This window comes from Hemicordylus capensis, chromosome 2 (assembly GCF_027244095.1).
Source record: "Hemicordylus capensis ecotype Gifberg chromosome 2, rHemCap1.1.pri, whole genome shotgun sequence".
Lineage (NCBI taxonomy): Eukaryota > Metazoa > Chordata > Lepidosauria > Squamata > Cordylidae > Hemicordylus > Hemicordylus capensis.
Window position 1 is genome coordinate 52,632,556 of NC_069658.1, and position 19,555 is coordinate 52,652,110.

Consider the following 19,555-nt stretch of genomic DNA (forward strand, 5'->3'; position numbering starts at 1 on the left):
AGATTTTGAGGCACTTTACACGAACAGTGTGAAGCGCCATGAGAACTTGTGTGGGGAGAGTGGGCTTGACCCACTCTCCCCGCACATTAGCGGAGAGCTCACCCTGGGCAGCTGGATCAGCCTCCCACACAATTACCAGCTCTGTCATGGAGCGGCAGGGATTGGGGGGCTGCCTGGCCCCTGGAAGTCCCAGAATGCCCCATATGAGTGCATGTTGTAGTCTCCTGGTCAGGGGTCTCCTATTGAGTTGCCATGACAACTCTGATCACAAAAACGGAGTTAGCAGAGCACTCACTCCGCTAACCCCGGGGTGGGGTGGGGTGGGTGGCATTTTAGAGGGCCGGTTGCTGGGAGCCACACAGCTCCCGTGGTGGCACACTACCATCCAAAACAGGACTGGGCTCCCTTAGCCCAGTTTTGGCTGGTCGTGGGAATAGCCTCTTTGTTTCTAACAGATCATTGTTTAATTCAGAATCACGTTTGTTCAAGTAACCTGTTTAGAAAGAGTGCATTCATTTGACCAGTGGGTTGTATTATGGGTATAAAGTTGAATCCATACTTAAGCATGTGCTTTATAACTTCCCTGACACATCCTCACTACTGTAGTTGCTCAAGAACTTGCTCCTGAGGATCAGGGAACATTTGGGAATGGTGTGAGATGCAGGAGGAGGGGGGATATCCCCAGAAAGTGGAATGACACCATCTTTAGGGATGTGCACGAAGATCTTTGGTGCTGACGGGGGGTAGCACTTTAAGGGTGGGGGAGGGTGTACTCACCCCTCCCGCCGCATTTCCCCCACCTGCGCGCTGTCGTTTTGAAGCCCCTCGGGGCGGCAGCGTTCCTCCCTGCCGCCCTGTTTCCCCCGTCGGCCGGAAGTCGCGAGCGCGCGTGCGCCCGTTGTGCATGCGCGCCCTTCTGCCATGTGTGCACGCATGCACGACAGACACACGCGCACTCGCGACTTCCAGCCGACGGGGGAAACGGGGCGGCAGGGAGGAACGCTGCCGCCCCGAGGGGCTTCAAAACGACAGCGCGCTGGTGGGGGAAATGCGGCGGGAGGGGTGAGTACACCCTTAAAGTGCTCCCCCCGTCGGTGTTTTGGCACCGAAACATTTCGGAGGCCTTCATAATGGCCTCCGAAAAGTTTCGGGCACAAGCCTAACCATCTTTGCCCTGTAGCCCCTCACACCAGATCTCATCTCACAGGTTTCCTAGCCCGCAGGAGTGACTTTTGCGGGGTATAGTGGGGAGTAGATGCAGAGAAGATGGTGGCATGAGCATAAGTTTAGATCCAACCCATCGGTTTTGTTTAATTCCTTGATTTGGGGTCTTATTTCTTTGCACTTCAAATGAATAAGCATTTATTTTCTGTGTTTGCCCTCAAAGAAATCTAAGCAGTTTATGAATGCTAGAGTAAACATACCTATAGCTATGTTACATATAAGCTATGTAACTTCTTTCTGGCCCAAGCACTAAATAATTTTAAACCACAGAAACTAGGAAGGAGAATACAGAAGCAACTAAAGTTGAGTTGTACAGAAACAGGTTTTTTTCTGAAAAAAATTACATTACAGTTGAATTTACTCCAGTCACAGACCCCTTTACAGCAGTTGTAGCATAAACAAATAATGTGGGGCTGGAAAAATGGTAAACGATATAGCATCTAGTAGTCAAGAGTGAAACTGGCACAAGGATACTAGCATATTTCTGTCTCCAGTGAAATATGAGATAGAGATTAGTGAAACTATATATTTGAAAGATATCTCAAGATTCAGTGATTGGATTGGATTCAGCTTTGGAAGGAAGGAATCTCGGAAGCTGCTGTATCAATCAGACTATTGATCTATCTAGCTCAGTATTGTCTACACAGACTGGCAGCGGCTTCTCCAAGGTTGCAGGCAGGAATCTCTCTCAGCCCTACCCTGGAGAAGCCAGAGAGGGAACTTGAAACCTTCTGCTCTTCCTAGAGTGGCTCCATCCCCTAAGGGGAATATCTTGCAGTGTTCACATGTGGTCTCCCATTCTCTTTTCAAAAAAATCATCAGCAGAGGGAACTTGACCCATCTTTTACTGAAATACTTCATTAATTTTAGAGTAAGAAATACTCTAGCATTATACAATGCTAAACTGACTGTTGTAATAATATCTCTAATTCTGTAAATCCAAAGGTGTCAACATAACCTACATTAGTTCATTTTGAAAACACTTCCAAGTGGAATTGGACTCCTGGGCCATAATCTTTATTTTTAAATTATTAACATGCTGGATATGATCCATGAAAATCTTTATACAACCTTTAAAAATATAAGGAAAATGAAACTTAGCAATAGTATCGGAAAGATTTATTAGAAATTAGTTTGATACAGTTCAGACCCTAGCTGATGATTGTCTTTTTTGTTGCTCTTTTATTTTGATTTGATATTTCCACACTAGAATATAAAATAAGGGGCACAGTTTCACTGCACAAGTCTATCATAATGATGTATATACTGAAACAAGTATGTAAGGAGACATATATGCTGCTGTTTGTAACTGTGGAAATGCTGTATTTTTAGGGCTGTATATTAAATTAAAATCAAAATTCTATGCCATTATCCAAATTCTACTCCAAGTACAACTAAATTCTAAATGTATAAATGAGGCAGCTTTGTGTAATTCAATGTGAGTTTGTTAGCCATACAGATCATTGTGGGGAACTGTAGCCTTGCTTGTAAGCACTGAAACTCCTGTTCAGATTTTCAGATACTGCCTATGTTTTAAGCCTATCCTTGCAGCTATTCTGTCCTGTGCAGAATAGGCACATTCCTTACAATACAAATGTAGACTTGCATTCAAATTTAAAAATTAGTATACTTTGTGGGAAGAAATATACATTGTAGTGGCATGCTTTCTGTAGGATTCAAAAGAGTATGATGAAACTTTGAAGCTTGCTTGGAGATCTACTATTTAGTGAAGATTTGAAACCTATTCACATGTTATGTTCAACACTTGTACAAGGGGTGTACAGTGTACACAGGTACAGTTATTAAGACATGTTGAACACAGGCAGAGTAGCAAACTTCCTATCTGTACCATGCATTTTAAAATTAGACTTGTACAACAATCTAAATAGGGCTTATAAAGATGACACATTTTGACAGTTTAACCATACCGATGCTGATAAGCAGTTGATTTGCCGTATTGATATCACTGTTGGGAGTGACAGTTTATGCACAAGTTTGAGTGGGTTGTTACTCATTTTAAGGTACTGTACTTGATTCAGTATTATTTAACTGAATGCATTTATCCTTGCTGGTTTCTAACTCCAAGTACTGGGTGCACATACAAGCTGTCTCCTCAATTGATTTTGATAACCCAGCAAGATTCGCAGCAAAACAAGACAAGATACCAGGTGTGCCTTGGACGAAGTACGACACCTTTAAAATAAATAAAAAGTCAACGTTAGTCATTTATTGAAACAACCTAACAGCACTGAAATAATCTCATTCTATCAGCTGCTTACCTTTTGGTGGTTAAGGCATAAGTGGGTGCTAGAACAGGTAAATCCCTTTCCATGTGGGCCTGTGTAAGTACAAAACGCCTGCCTTCGGGATTCTTATATGGAACCTGTTATCTCCTCTAGCTTTACAAACTTGTGTAGAAAAGAAAAAAGATACAACAAAGGCCAATTTGGGTTCCTAGATGCTGGACAACTCCCAGCCACAGTGGCCACTGACTGGGGATGATGGAAGTTGTAGTCCAACATAATCTAGAGACCCAAGCTGGAAAACCTCTGCCCTAAGGTAGTTGGAAAGCCCAGGAGGAAATGCATGTGGGCAACGGTGAAGAGACAATTTAACATTGATCAGAACTAGCCAGGCCCCTTTGGCTGTACTTGCCTGGTAAGTACATATATCATATTTCCTACATATCCATATCATATTTCCTGATAAGAAAATGGGCACTTTTAAAAGCATGTGATCATCTGAATCAGCCATTATTAGCTATTTGAAAACCACAGTTTTATTCACGGTTAGGACTGTTACACTCCTTGGTGTCAGAGGTAGATGTTGGCTGCAGTTCAACAGATCACATATGTGGCCTTTTGAAAAAGCTGAGCAGGTGGGCGGTGAGGAAGGGCACTGAATCTAGCCCTAAACTTGCCCCGCCCCCACAGCTGGTCAGTTTAATTTCAACTTTGTTTAAAAGGCTACATGTACTTCAGAATGAGGTGGGCCAGGGAGAATCCTGTGTGTATACATCTACACACACAATTTTCAAATAAGATTCTCTTACTGAGGAATGAAGACAGAGGAGGAATAAAGCTTATCAAGTAATTGCATTTAATTACAAAGCAGCTTACCAAAGAGGAATTACCATCACCGTAGATCAAGAATCCCGCACACTGGATTTCATTTCTGCAGTAGTTTTTATTAGAAGGTGGAACAGATGTCAAGGCTACTGACCTCACAGCTATTATATAAGGGTCTCTAAATGTAATAAGAGTAGTGCTATTAATAACCCATCCAAAAAAACCAAAAACCTGAGCTGCCAAAATGCTATCTTTTCCACTTTGCAGCTGGCATAAAGCTACTATGATGGTCATAAAACAATAATTGCTCAATTTGGAAGGTGTGTTTAAAATTGTAACCTTGGGGTCAAATTAGAGATGCAGCTAGTTGTGTTTGAAGGAGATGTGCTCAATCCTAGAAAAGTTTAACTAAAAGCAGCACGAGTCAAAAGCCATTCCGTTTGGGACTAAACTGTGGTGCATGTGGTGGTGGTGGAGGGATTAACTCTTTTGCCCAGCCCCATTTTCCAGTGCTATTGCTCCTGGCTATTTACTGCTCTTGGGGCATATAGCATAAGGGTGATTTTCAGCAGGAAAATGGTGCAAGTGGAAAAAGTTAATTCCTCCTTCCATGCCAATCTGAAAATGGTTCCAATGGTCTCAATGTAGCTCACAATCTGAAAAGAAACACAAGTTGTTCTAGTAAGAACTAATCTGCCTACTTTCACTACAACTGTACCAAATTTGGTTCAAATCAGTTAAGACAGTTCTCAGGTTAGTGCACTTGTGCCTCAAAAGTTCACATGTCTGCCATCTTGAACTGGCGTGAATGACATAATCAAAAACTACACCATGGGAGCATCTATGTGTCCTTACAGCTGTAGCACATTTGATTCAAACTGGTTAAGCAGTTCACAAGTTATCCCACTTGTGCCTCAAAGGTTTTTGTCCACCATCTTGAATTGGGATGGATAACATCATCACAGACTACACCACTGAGGCGTCCCTGTGTGTCATTCACTACAAATGTGCCTAATTTGGTTCAAATCGGTTAGACTGGCCACAAGTTAGCCCACTTGCGACTCAAACATTTATGTGTCTGCCATCTTGAATCAGGGTGGATGACATCATCAAACTATGCTGTTGAGGTGTGTCTACAATTGTACCCGATTTGGCTCATATTTGTCCAGGTGTTGTGAAGTTGATGCAGTGACACACATACGGACACACAGAATGCTGGGTGATCTCATAAACCTACTGGAAAGTAGGCTAACAAGGAGAACCCAGCAGAGCCACTGGAGAAAGCTGAGGAACATAGGAAGCTGCCATTTACCAAGTGAGACCACTTGTCCATCTAGCTCAGTATTGTCTACACAGACTGGTAGTGGCTTCTCCAAGGTTTCAGGCAGGAATCTCTCTCAGCCCTATTTTGGAGATGCCAGGCAGGTAACTTGGAACCTAGATGCTCTTCCCAAACCAGCCCCACCCCACTGAGGGGAATATCTTGCAGTGCTCACACATGTAGTCTCCCATTCAAATGCAACCAGGGTGGACCCTGCTTAGCAAAGTTGACAATTCATGCTTCCTACCAAGCTACCTTAAGTGGTGCAGTGGGGAAATGCTTGACTAACAAGCAGAAGGTTGCTGGTTTGAATCTCTGCTGGTACTATATTGGGCAGCAGCGATATAGGAAGATGTGGAAAGGCATCATCTCCCTATCAATTCGTGTTCTGGAGAATACTGCAGGCAGTCATCCCGGTGAAGATATTTGAACTTCGGAGGATTATCTTCTACTGCTGGATGATATTTAACTTTTGAGGACTGAAACACCCCTCAGCATCAGGTAAAAGACTGTATTTTCTAGTAGAAAGACGGCATCAGCGTAAAAGCCTCACCACTGAAGAATGGCTGAAAATTTTTTAAAATCACATGAGAAATGCCGCAGCAGTGTACAGGCTGCAGCTAAAGCACCAAGAACCCATCCCCTTTCCATTTCCCATGGATAGCCCTTTGCGCTCCATGTGGGGACATTTCGGCCCCTTGCTCTCCCCCCCCACCCCCCCGAAAGTATTTGCTTGGGAGAGGGTGACCAGGTTGGGCCCACAGCGAGGCCATGGCCATGTTTAGCGGCTGGTGCGGGCACTGCAGGAGGCAACTTTCAGTGAAAATTAGGTGCTTACCTCCCTATATCACTGGCCCTGAAATCTCTGCCACTCAACCAGGGCACAAGCTGCTTGGAAGAGTGGCTGCAGCTGAGTGGGGAAGTCAATCTTCTGCCACTGCTGGGAAGTGCTTTCAGGACTGGTGATACAGGGAGGTAAGCACCTTCTAATTTCAACTTAAAGGTGCCTCCCATGGCGCCTGCACTGGCCACTAAATATGGCCATGGCCTTGCCCCGGGCCCAACCTGGCCACCCCCACCCAAGCAAACAGCTTGGAGGGGAGAGAGCAAGGGGCCAAAGTGCCCCCATGCGGGGAGCAAAGGGTGCTCCAGGAGGACCATGGGAAATGGAAAAGGGGGGCATGCAAACCAGGGCCAAGAAGGCCCAACTGCACTGTTGTCGCCTCTCCTCCTCTGCTGCCTCCATTCCTTCCAGGCCCTCTCAACCATGTGAAGCCTATTGTTGATCAGAAGGTCCTGCTGTGCTGCCACCCCACCTCCTTCCAAAGCCCTTCAATTCTGGTGTAAACGCCGCATTGGCATAAGGGCCGCAGGCGCCTTGAAGTAACTTTTTAAAATGTATGCACTGTGGCCTTTCTACCAGAAAATACGATACCCATTTTAGCTTCATTGGACGTTCATCCTAGTGCAACATTTAATATTTATCTCCCACTGCCAATATAAAGTCCACCTTGTTTCTCCTCGCTTTCCCCCCTGCTCTCTGCTTTGGAAGGAACTTGTGACTTTCAGTTAAGCACTTCGGACTGCACTGAGTAATTTCCAAATTTTACATTTCAAAACCTGGGAGAGTAGTATTTTGTTCTTTTTCTTTTGCTTCCTCTGTCCCAGAAGCCCTTGCTGGGCATTAAAACTATCTCACAAATTTAGAGGCTGCTCCAGGTCTCTGTTGTAAAGCCTACCATCTGTACCAACTGCGGACTGTTTAGGCCCTTACAACATTTTCTCACATCTTTTCCTATGTAAACTGCTCTGAGGTGCTTTTTAAAAAATTTTTTAATTGCAATATGCCCTCTTGCTCCTCCCCATCTTTTTACTTATCTAGTTAATTGCTTGATACTTTGTGATCCTTCAGTAATTAAACTTTACCTTTTAACAGAAGTAAGAGGCCACCTAATGGAGCAGCAGGGAAGTAACTTGCCTAGGGAGCAAGAGGTTGCTGATTCAAATCCCCGCTGGTAAACACCTATTTTGGGCAGCAGTGATATAGGAAGATGCTGAAAGGCATAATCTCACACTGTGCAGGAGGAGGCAATGGTAAACCCCTCCTGTATTCTGCCAAATAAAACCACATGGCTCTGTGGTCGCCAGAAGTCGACACCGACTTGATGGCACAACTTCCAAGAAGAAAGGATTCCAAGAAGCCTTAGAAGGTTTAAAGGTTGGTTCTGCCAGCGATTCTGTTGATGCCTTTGTTCAGACTTGGAATAATGAACTGACTAGGGCAATAGACATGATTGCTCCTAAGCGTCTTCTCCAACCCGCTTCTAAATTAGTGTCTTGGTATATGGAAGAACTATGGGAGCTGAAGCGGCTAAATAGATAGCTCGAGTGCAAGTGGATACTCAGCTCAAATCCAACATATTACAACACAGTCCATTTGAAGATCTATGCTCTTGCTATGCATGCAGCAAAGAGACATTTCTTTTCTGTCCGCATAGCTTCTGCAAGCTCATGTCCAGAGGAATTGTCTAGGGTTGTGAGAGGGCTAGTACATGCCCCTCCTTCCCTGAATGTGTATTTGGATCCATCAGTTACCCGTTGTGACATTTTTAATGAGGTTCCCCCCCCCCCAGATGGTATCTCTTGTATTCGAGCTGCACTAGATGCTACAGTTACTGCAGAGTCTATTTTGGAGGTGTCCAGCAGTTACTTTTGTGTGGTTAAATTGGATCAATTTCAGTTTGTGACTCCTGAGGATGTGGACATGATACTTGGGATACTGCACCTTACCATCTGTTCTCTCGACCCCTGCCCAACATGGCTTATACGATCTAGCAGTGAGGTTATTGCAGATGGCCTTAAGATCATTAATGCTTCTCTGAGGGAGGGAAGGATGTGTCCTTGTCTCAAGGAGGCAATTATTAGACCACCCTTGAAGAGGCCTGCATCGGATCCCTCAGAATTGGGCAATTATAGGCCTGTCTCCAATTTCCCATGGTTGGGGGGCAAGGTGACCGAGAGGGTAGTGGTGTCTCAGCTCCAGGCTGTCTTGGAGGAAGTGGATTATCTGGCCCCATTTCAAACTGGCTTTCGGGCATACTATGGGGTTGAGTTGACCTTGGTCAGCCTGTTGGATGATCTCCAGTTAGGAACTGACAGGGGGAGTGTGACTTTGTTGATCATTTTGGATCTTTTGGTGGCTTTCAATACCATCAAACATAGTATCCTTCTGGAGCATCTGAAGGGGTTTGGAGTGGGAGGCATGGCTTTGCAGTGGTTCCACTCCCACCTCTCGGGTAAGTTCCAGATGGTGTCACTTCGAGACTGTTGCTCTTCAAAACAAGAGCTCCGATATGGAGTCCTGCAAGGCTCCATACTGTCTCCAAATGCTTTTTAACATCTACATGAAACCATTGGGAGCAATCATCAGGGGATTTGGTGCCGGGTGTTATGCTGATGACACCCAAATCTATTTCTCCATGTCAACTTCATCAGGAAATGGCCTAACTTCCCTAAATGCCTACCTGGAGGCAGTAATGGGTTGCATGAGGGAGAACAAATGAGCAAGAACAAACTGAGGCTGAATCCAAGCAAGACAGAGGTACTCATTGTGGGAGGTCAAAACTTAGGAAGTGGTTTAGATCTTCCTGGTCTGGATGGGATTGCACTCCCCCGGAAAGAATAGTCTGGGAGTGCTTCTGGACCCAAACCTCTCTGATTTCTCAGGTTGAGGCAGTGGCCAGGAGTACTTTCTATCAGCTTTGGCTGATTTGCCAGCTACGCCCATTTCTGGAGATAAAGAACCTTAAAACAATGGTGCATATGATGGTAACATCCAGGCTTGACTACTACAATGCACTCTTCATTGGGCTGCTTTTGTACATAGTTCAGAAACTGCAGTTGGTACAGAATGCAGCTGCCAGGTTGGCCTCCAGGGTTGCCCGAAGAAATCGTATTACACCTATTTTAAAAGAACTGCACTGGCTGCCAATAAGTTCCGGCAAAATACAAAGTGCAGGTTATTACCTATAAATCCCTAAACAGCTTGAGCCCAAGGTATTTAAGAGAGCTTCTTCTTCTTCATCAACCCCACCACCTGTTAACATCATCTGGGGAGGTTCGGTTGCAGTTGCCCCTGGCTCGGTTGGTGGTGACTTGAGACCGGGCCTTTTCTAGTGTTGCCCCGGGACTCTGGAACGTGCTTCCTAATGAAATTAGAGTTTCCCGTTCTCTGAATGTTTTTAAGAAGGACGTAAAAACATACCTGTTCGGCCAGGCTTTTTAGTTTATAGTTTTAAAGCTTTATAGTTTAAAGTTTTAAAGAGATTTTATTGTATTTTAAACTGCTTTAATTATGTTAATGTTTTAATGGTTGTATATTGATGTTCAGCCTGTTCTAGATGGGATTGCACTCCCCCTGAAGAAACAGGTTCGCAGTCTGGGGGTTGCTCATTGATCCAGAATTGTCATTAGAGGCTCAAGTGGCCTCCCTGCCTTATTGCACCTTTTATCTGCTTCGGCTGATACACCAACTGCAACCTTACCTGGACAGAGATAGCTTGGCCACAGTTACTCGTGTTCTGGTAACCTCTCACTTGCATTACTGCAATGCATTGTACGTGGGGCTGCCTTTGAAAACAGTCCAGAAACTGCAGCTGTACAAAATAGGACTGCAAGATTATTAATTGGGACTGGACGTTTTGATTATATTATGCCAGTGTTTTGTCAGCTGCACTGGTTTCCAGTCTGGGCCCAATTCAAAGTGCTGGTTTTAACCTTTAAAGTCCTAATTGGGTTAGGACCGGCTTACCTGAGAGAACACCTTGCCCCATATTTCCCTACCCGTACTTTAAGATCTTTTTTGGAGGCCCTCCTCTGGGTGCCCCCTGCCAAATAAGGTGAGGGAGGTGGCTACCAGGGAGAGGGCCTTTTTGGCAGTTGCACCCCATTTATAGAATAGCCTCCCCAATGAGGTTGACCTGGCTTCATCACTTTGCTCTTTTAGACACCAGGGTAAAGATTTTGTTCACCGAGACCTTTTAAATTATGGTTTTTCAGATTTGATTCTGATTTTTAACTAATTTTAAAATGAGTTTTTAAACTGCTTTTGTACTGTATTTTGTATTTTCTTTTCACCTTTTTTTGGTCTGTTATGATTTAATGTGTTATGTGTTTTTATTGTATGTTTTAATCCTCTGCTGCAAGCCACCCAAAGAACAATTTGTTATAAGGCGGCTAACAAATAAGGTTTATTTATTTTTATTATTAGTATTGTGAAACTCCCAGGAACATTTTTGTATAGGGGGATATATAAATGTACTAAATAAATAAATATTTGGTTTCTTTTCCTGATTTCTGAACCAGACCTATAAAGAGGAGAGCATTTTGCTCTTATATTCTTCTCTCCTGCATTGACTTGCAGGTCACTAAGACAGAATTTTTTTATTAGCAAGCTTGTTAAAAAATGCATTTAATTACATGGTACCATACAGTAACCACATGAATTTAAATAAATGTCTTTCCTTTTCAGTTTGACAATTGTTTGCTATTTTGTGATGCAAAGGATTGCCAAATAACTGGTGAACCACACATTTTTGAAAAAAGAAAAGCTATTCTTTCACCCAGATTTTCACAGGAAAGGATTGCTGGGCTTGCTGTTCCTGGTGCTTTATAGTAAAACATTACAACTGAATTTAATTGCCATAAGGTAGTTGTGTTTTCCATACTTACCCAGCCTTACAGGGTTGTCTTTGAGACACAAGAATTAAAAAATCATTGGGCTTATTTCCATTAGCAGGTGGTGATGTAATGTGGTATATTTTGTCCTCTCTGGTCACACTTTTTATGACCCGACAAGTTCTGCACGTAAAATAAACATACAGAAATGGAGTTTAATATCTGAGAGTCATGTACATTTCCTCCATCTCAGCGCCCCACTTTTCTGTTTCCCCTCCTCCTTCCCCACATTGCTGTTTAGCCCTCATCTATCTCCCCTTCCCCTCTTCAGGTGCATTCCCTGCTGCTTAAACACAGAACACTCACCATATGAATTTAAAGAGTGATTAAAGAGAATCAAAGTTCTGAGTGCTGGCGCAGGCGGGTAGAGTGTACGTCATGTTTGAATTGATTGGCCCAGAAAGTGAAGGGACATATGGGGTTTGGAGCATGAGCAACCAACTCATGGCACACACTTGGAAATTATTATAAGGGTTAGATACTTACGAACACCATGGGTCCCAGTGTACATGGAGTGTAAAATCAGATAAAAGGGAAAACGCTAATTCTGAAGATACTTGTACTTGCATTTCAACCTTGACAGACAAAGCATCTCTCTCCTTGAGAGAGAACATTTTTATCTGAAACACAAATTGAACATTTTTTTAAAGCACAGTATTATGGATTCAGATGAAATTTTTTTTCCAGTTTTTTGTAATTTTCAATTGTTCCATTTTTAAAGAATCCCAGGGAAATATAGCTATTTTTAAAAAAAAATCAGCCACCCAATTCCATAATTTCTAGGACAAATACTGGTAAAACCGGTCAAATACTATAACTTAATAAAAATTCAGTACAGCAATATAGGCAGTTGAACTAGATGAGGAACAAAGAATCCAGGCAAAAATAATAGAAGTGGTGTGAAGTGATTAGAGAAACCGTATTTAAGAGACATTTAATTAGGTTTTATGTAACAATTTTCCCCTGAGTGGAATAAGACATGTAATAGTGACAGGATTATTATAGAAAATGAATCTAAACTAAAATTAAAGGATCTTCAGCACCCAGATTATTCTGCTGTGCTTTTTGATGCTGTCTGTATGACTTGTGGATACGCCCAACAGGGCCTTCTCAGTTATGGTGCCCACATTTGGCACTCCTGAGAAGCCCTTCTAATCCCCTTCAGGTGGTCCTTTTGGAAACAACCATCATCTTGTTCTGACGGACCTTTAACATAAACTAAGGAATAGTAGTAACTTGCTCTCTTTGATTTGAAAGTTTTGTTTTTGGCTCTGTGTCTATTTTGGCTGATTTTGTGCTGCTTAATTGTTGATTACATCTTGTTCATTTTTGTGAACAACACTTCTGGGGCCCTTCAGGTTGACAATCAGCTTATAAAATTTAATGTAAATAAATAAATATAATGAGAGAGAATGCATATGAGATTAAGTATTGCAAAAAATTAAGAACGGGCCCTGACATTTGTGATCCAATATTGTATTTACAATATTATATTTACTGCACGCCAAACTTGTTTCATTTATTGTATGTTATGGGGTGCGCATTTTCGCTCTTTAACCTTGAGAGCTACATTGAACTAGTTAGATGTTAACTAGTTCAACTGATGGTTGAACTGGTGGTTCTTTTATATATGATTCATTGGATGGAGCACATTGGAGGTTTTCAGTGGAAAAAATCATAAGCATTCTGAGAAGGTTGGGACCTTATCCTGTTGCTGTCCAGTTTCTCTGATGTGAATGGGAATTGATATTATTCAGTCTCTTCACCCTTTCATACAAATGCTTTATTAAGCTGCCAGCACAATTTGTTTCTGACATTCAAAGCAAAAGAAGTAGGTTTTCCTTTCCAGGAATATAAATAAGATTCAGGATCAATACAGTATGTGTCAATCCCAGACACATGTCAGAAATCACTTAAGTATTTAGAAAATACAGGTGGACATCATTATTCATTTGTGGGGGTTCCATTATCACCAATAGGCATGAATATGGAAACCTTGAATAATGATACCTTACTCCTATGGGAATATAGGGATTAGGTTCCTAACACAAAAAAGCCCCCCCACCACCACCCAAGCAAGGGAGGTGGAAATAAGAGGAGGAAAACACTGCACCTTATTCTTCAGGTCTACAGCAATGCCCCCCCAAAGCCCCAAAACAGTTGAAAACTGCCCCCCCAAAACATTTTTTTTTAAAGGGCCACAAAGTGGCTCTCTTTTATAAAATGGCAGCCAGAAATAACATCCAAAGTCATTTCTGGCCACTCAAAACTGTGGATATGTGAATTTCGCTTATTTTTCTACCCATAGATAAAGAAGCTGGGTCTCTGAGACCCATCCATAGATATGCGGAACTGCAGTCCATGAAGGCAACCTACACATACAAATCAGACCCAGTTAATTTCATTTAAAAACTGGGCACAACTGGAAGTGGAAAACTTATTGGTATCCAATCCAAAATCTACAAGAAGATATTTTTGTCATTAAGTCTATTACAAGCACTGCCTGTACAGGAAAATTTGCATTTCTGCAGTTTAAGAACTGCATTTTAAAGTATCTTCTAAAGCTGTTAATATTATTTGTTCTTTTCCTGTTTGTAACAGCAGCTTGAAACCAAAAGATGATTTTTTCTTTTTAAAAAACTAGTTTTTCCTCATTTCCTCCATGACTGCTAACTGGTATGTTGCTGGAGGACAGCTCTTGAATGTCAAGTTATTATAATTATTATTATTTTACATTTATATTCCGCTCTTCCTCCAAGGAGCCCAGAGCAGTGTACTACATACTTGAGTTTCTCCTCACAACAACCCTGTGAAGTAGGTTAGGCTGAGAGAGAAGTGACTGGCCCAGAGTCACCCAGCTAGTATCATGGCTGAATGGGGATTTGAACTTGGATCTCCCCAGTCCTAGTCCAGCACTCTAACCACTACACCACGCTGGATCAGTTGTTGGCACTGATCATGTGACTGTTCATATGAAAGTGTTTTGTTCTCTTTGCATTCTGTTTCTGGTAGCGTAGGGAAGAAACACACTTTCACAGTCATTCTTTTAGAATGGTAGGAAACTTCAGTGCTCTCACTATTCAGTACTTACATGTGCTAGTGTGCTGGTTATTTCCCATCCAGGCTTTGCTGCCAGAGCACTCAGTGCTGCAATATTGCTTTTGATTATGTACACCTGAAATGTAAGTAAGATAGCAATCAATAAGGAAAAGTGTATGAGCTGAGGTATCTTAACTTCAAAATGAATAAACTACAGCAGCAAAACAGGGAATATTTTTCTTCTGGAAGAAAAAGACAGGCTAGTTCTATCTCACTGAAAGCTTTCAACAGCAGGAGTTAGATTATACCTCTCATGCCTGACTGATGACCAAGAGAATGCTGATTAAAAGCAAAGTAATCTACATTTCACTGATAAATTAAACAAAACCTCTGCACACACATGACCCACTACAGTAACAGTGATCCATGAACAGAAGGTGGTTTCTGAGCATGGATGCGCTGTTGCAAAGGTCAGCGGGAGGACAAAGCCAGCAAGAAACCCATATCCAACAACCTATCTGCACACACATTAACACAGTCTTGTTAATCCTCAAAAAGGACCTCTGTGGAATATCTCAAAATAAACTATAATTGTTAAGGCAGCATGGTGGGAGCTGGCTAAAGCAGGGCATGCATTCAGATACTAATTTGCTCCATGGTAGGTAGGGGAAGAATGTAGGCAAAGGGGCTGGTGGAAAAATGGGACAGGAGCTGCATTCTGACTTGGTCCATGTAATGAGAGCAATTAAAAGTATAGGCACTGTAATTCGGCTAGAAAATGACAGCCTTAGAGCTCTCTGGGAGTTAAAACACATGAACTCAAAAAGTTTTCTCCCAATATCATCTTGGTCACTTGATATCTTTTGGAGATCAGAAGAGGGCAGTTTCCAAAACACCACCTCTCTCCCAGCAGCAAACAGGAAAGCAAGGCATCTTCTATTGCTTCATCCTTTGCTGCCTCCATGACTTTGTAGAAGTGGGAATGAAGCACCCACCAGAAATTATACAACACAGACTAGTTACAATTAGCATCTCTGATCTACCTATTAAACAGTCTTATCTGAGGCTTCTGCTGGTGCAGCATTTGAGGACTGTTCTATATTTCCAATGGTTAGTACTTATTCTTTTTTAGATGATGAAAAAGATAAGTCTTTCAAAATTAGTATGCATCTAACCATCACAGGTCCACTAGTAAATATTAATACAAAAAATGCAGGAATTCAAAATAAATTCAAACTAAATTTATTTTTACAGGAAGCCACTGTGGATTTGCCTATTTTTATGACAAAATGGGCATCTCAGAACATCTCATTGTTTTCATGGGAAGCCTATAGACAGGACACGACAGCAATGAATGCACCACAGAGAGACTTTAAAGGCCAAGTTGAAGAAAGCTCATCCTGGAGAGAATCTATGTTGTCGCCAAGAGACGACACTGACTTGATGGCACTTAATCAATCAATCAAAGATAATGGGACATAAAAATAAGATTTTCATTAGATTTTTTCAGAATCTTTGGAGCATATCCTAGATGTCGAAAGGAAAATGACATATCTATACCTTTACATAGTATACTTGTAAATGTTACCTGGTTACTTTGGTCCCAGGAAAGAGGGATGCAATTGTCTTCCTTCTTTAAGAGGACATATCTCCTGAAATTGGTGGCATGTGGAAAGACGACCAAAAGTAAACTAAGGTAATTCCCAGACTTTACCAACAAAAAATATCAAATGATAAATTTATATAGCATTCAGCCTCTTCCTAATATAATTTAACAAAGCATAATTGTCATAACTAAGCACGAGTCAGTAATATGCATTTATTATTAATAATATTGTTCTTGCAAGAAAAGAGTTAAGTCCTTTCCCAGAAATTTATCCACAACTATAGCCCGGAACAAACAGCTAAAATCTATGGACATTCAATGCATGGAGGAAGAAGCAGGATCATAACCTAATCCTCCCTGCACAAAGCCTACTCGTACATAAGCTTGTAGGTTCCATATGCATAATCTGTACCCTGCAAACATGCTGGATGCATTACTTATTTATTTATTGTTAAATTTCTATACTGCCTTTCATTAAAAATAATCTCAAGGCAGTTTACAAAACATTTAACAATATAAAACCATAAAAAACTATACAATAAGAGTTAAAATGGAATATAAAAATACAAATCTAATTAAAAGTTAAAAAACGATGTACAATATAACCATAAGATACAAAGCAGCAGCAAACAAAACACTCATTTAAAAGCCTGGGTAAAAAGCCAAGATTTTACTTGCTTTCTAAAAACTGTGATGGAGACTGGGGAGTGGAGGCTCACTGGGAGAGCATTCCAAAGTCTGGAGGCAATGACTTAGAAAGCCCTGTCCAGTGTACACAATAGGTGAGCCTCCCTCATTGTTAGCATCCAGAGCAGAGCCCCCCCCCCCCAATCCAGGTGACTGCATGAAGCAGGCAGCAACCTTTGGGAGTAGGCTGTCCCTCAGGTATCCAGGGCCCAAACTGTTTAGGACTTTAAAGGTCAAAACCAGCACCTTGAATTGGACCCAGAAACAAATTGGCAGCTAGTGCAACTCTTTCAAAATGGGTGTGATGTGATCCCAACAGGCAGCTCCAGATAAAATCCTAGCTGCCACATTTTACACTAGCTGCAGTTTTCTTCAAGGGCAGCCCCACATAGAGCATGTTGCAGTAATCCAGCTGTGACGTGACCAAGGCGTGGATAACATTGGCCAGATCTGCCTTCTTGAGAAAGCTGGCATACTAGGCCACCCAAAGGCACACCTGGCCACCATCTCCCACTGAGCTTCCAAAAGCAGAGCCGAGTCCAGCAGTACCCCCAAGCTGTGCACTTGCTCTTTCAAGGGGAGTGCAACCCCATCCAGAACTGGTAGAATCTCCTCATCCCAACTGGCTCTCCTACTGACCAACAGTATCTCCATCTTGCCCGGATTCAATCTCAATTTGTTAGCCCACATCCAACCCATCACTGCCTCCAGCCGATTCAGGATGTCACTGCCTCCCTAGCATCAGGTGACAAGGAGAGATAGAGTTGAGTGTCATCTGAATATTGCTGACAACTCAGTCCAAGTCCCCGGATGACCTCTTCTAGTGGTTTCATGTAGATGTTAATAACAGCTTGGGGGATAAAACCGAACTCTGCAGGACTCCACAGGCCAGTGGCCACAGAGCCGAGCAGTAGTCTCCCTGCAACACCTTCTGCACCCTTCCCCCAAACAAAGGACCGAAGCCACTCCAAAGCAGTGCCCGATACTTGAGAAGCTGTCCAAAAGGAAAACATGGTTGATGGTATTGAACACTGTTGAAAAGTCCAGCAGAACAAACAGGGACGCACTCCCCGTGTCAAGCTCCCAGCGTAGGTCATCCACTAGAGCAACCAAGGCAGTTTCAGTCCCATATCCAGGAGTGAAGCCAGATTGAAAAGTGTCTAGACAATCCGTATCATCTAAAACCCTTTGCAGCTGGACGCCACCACACATTCTTTCATCTTGCCCAAGAAGGGAAGGTTAGAAACCAGTCTATATTTGTCTAGGTTGGAGGAAAAATGATGGGTGCATAATGTGAAAAGAGCAGCTACTTATTTATAGCTTATAAGAGAGTCGGTTCTGTGCAGAAGAGTTGATCAATGTGCAGAGCTGGCTCTGGACCAGCAAACATGATCACTTCCACACAATGACCTGATTTTAGTTGTTTGCACAAAGCTTGTAAATACTCCAAGGCAATTAGACAGGATGCACCTCTGAATTCTTCATTCATTAATCCTCTTACCTACATTCTTGCCCTGCCTACTGCGAAAGAAACCAGAGTCTACAGCAAGCAAGGGAAAAGAATGGGCAGTGGTGAAGGAATTAGACAAGAGGTGCAGAAGTTGCTTCCCCCCCACCCCAGTGCCTTGGAGCATTAAAGGTTTCCAGACAAGGATTTTGCAGCCCATATCAGACATCATATAGTTCTTATAATAGATCTTTTCCCCTAACATTAATAAAAAGCAAGCCTCCACAATGTATGAATGTCTGGGAGATGTACAAATAGGAGAAGCTGCAAATCCTGACATTGTGCACCACCCACCATACAATCCAAAAAAGATTATGGCTTCCTGAATCTGACATGTTCAAAATGGATTAGAATTATGCTGATATACACAAATGATTTTGAGCACAATCCATGTCAAATTCCTCATGGGCTGAATATTTTCCATTAATTGCAATGGTTCACTAAACAAACTGGGTCAGCTCTACAGAGTGGAGCAACATCTACTGTACTGTATTGTTAAAGGTAAAGCGTGTCATCAAGTCGATTTTGACTCCTTGCCCCCACAGAGCCCTGTGGGTTTCTTTTGGTAGAATAAGGAAGGGTTTACCATTGCCTCCTCCCGCACAGTGTGAGATGATGCCTTTCAGCATCTTCCTATATTGCTGCTGCCCGATATAGTACCAGCAGGGATTCAAACCGGCAACCTTCTGCTTGTTAGTCAAGCATTTCCCCACTGCACCACTTAAGGTGGTACTGTATTGTTACTGGAATGTAAATATTCATATTAGCTTTAAGGTTCATTTATACCTGGCTAATCGAATTCTTCTGCGGGAAATAGCTCCATAGTACCTCCTTAAACCATCCTTCACAAAGGAAAAAAAAAAGATAATTTTAAATGGTGTACTGCATTTTTGAAAATTTTGGTATCAAGTATTTCCAGATTAAATTTACATTTATTGCAAACTTTTCTGACAGAAATTATCTAGGGTTATGTGCATATAACTATTAAGAACGGGAAAATATAACCCTGTTTTATTATCCTGCTAGAGGGGAGTACACAAGGCCTTTCACCAAAGAATGACAGCACAGTTCTGTCTTTGGTCATGGAATTAAATGATCATTGTCCTAGTAAAATATTAATCCAAGATACTTTAAACAAATGGGAAGAAAAGCAAGAAAATGATTAATCAACTTATAAAGTTCATGTATTCATTCTTGTGCAAATGCTTAAATCAGCTTGAATGCAGTTGTGCAGCACTACAGGAGAACCCCAAAGCTGGCTGCCAAAGGGGGCTAGCTTTTGGTGTGCGACTGAGGGTTGGGGCATATATATCCCCTTTTGGCTATTTTAGGAGCTGCAACAGCCAGTTTGCCAGCTTTGTTATCAA

At 42.2% G+C, this 19,555-nt stretch overlaps 1 protein-coding gene across 5 annotated transcripts in view; it reads right to left on the minus strand.

Moving 5' to 3' along the window:
• Positions 1-1,527: 1,527 nt before the first annotated feature.
• ACOT12 (acyl-CoA thioesterase 12) overlaps positions 1,528-19,555 on the minus strand; it is a 67,270-nt gene continuing 49,242 nt past the window's right edge. For 4 of the 5 annotated variants that reach the window (XM_053299796.1, XM_053299795.1, XM_053299793.1 and 1 more), the window contains 7 exons: positions 18,975-19,030; positions 15,977-16,040; positions 14,441-14,524; positions 11,836-11,969; positions 11,344-11,472; positions 4,344-4,470; positions 1,528-3,417 (listed from right to left, as the gene is read on the minus strand). In XM_053299796.1, the coding sequence (XP_053155771.1) occupies positions 3,241-3,417; positions 4,344-4,470; positions 11,344-11,472; positions 11,836-11,969; positions 14,441-14,524; positions 15,977-16,040; positions 18,975-19,030 (771 nt within the window). In that variant the 3' untranslated portion in view covers positions 1,528-3,240. The remainder of the gene's footprint in view (positions 3,418-4,343; positions 4,471-11,343; positions 11,473-11,835; positions 11,970-14,440; positions 14,525-15,976; positions 16,041-18,974; positions 19,031-19,555) is intronic. The other variant, XM_053299797.1, reaches the window with a different exon arrangement.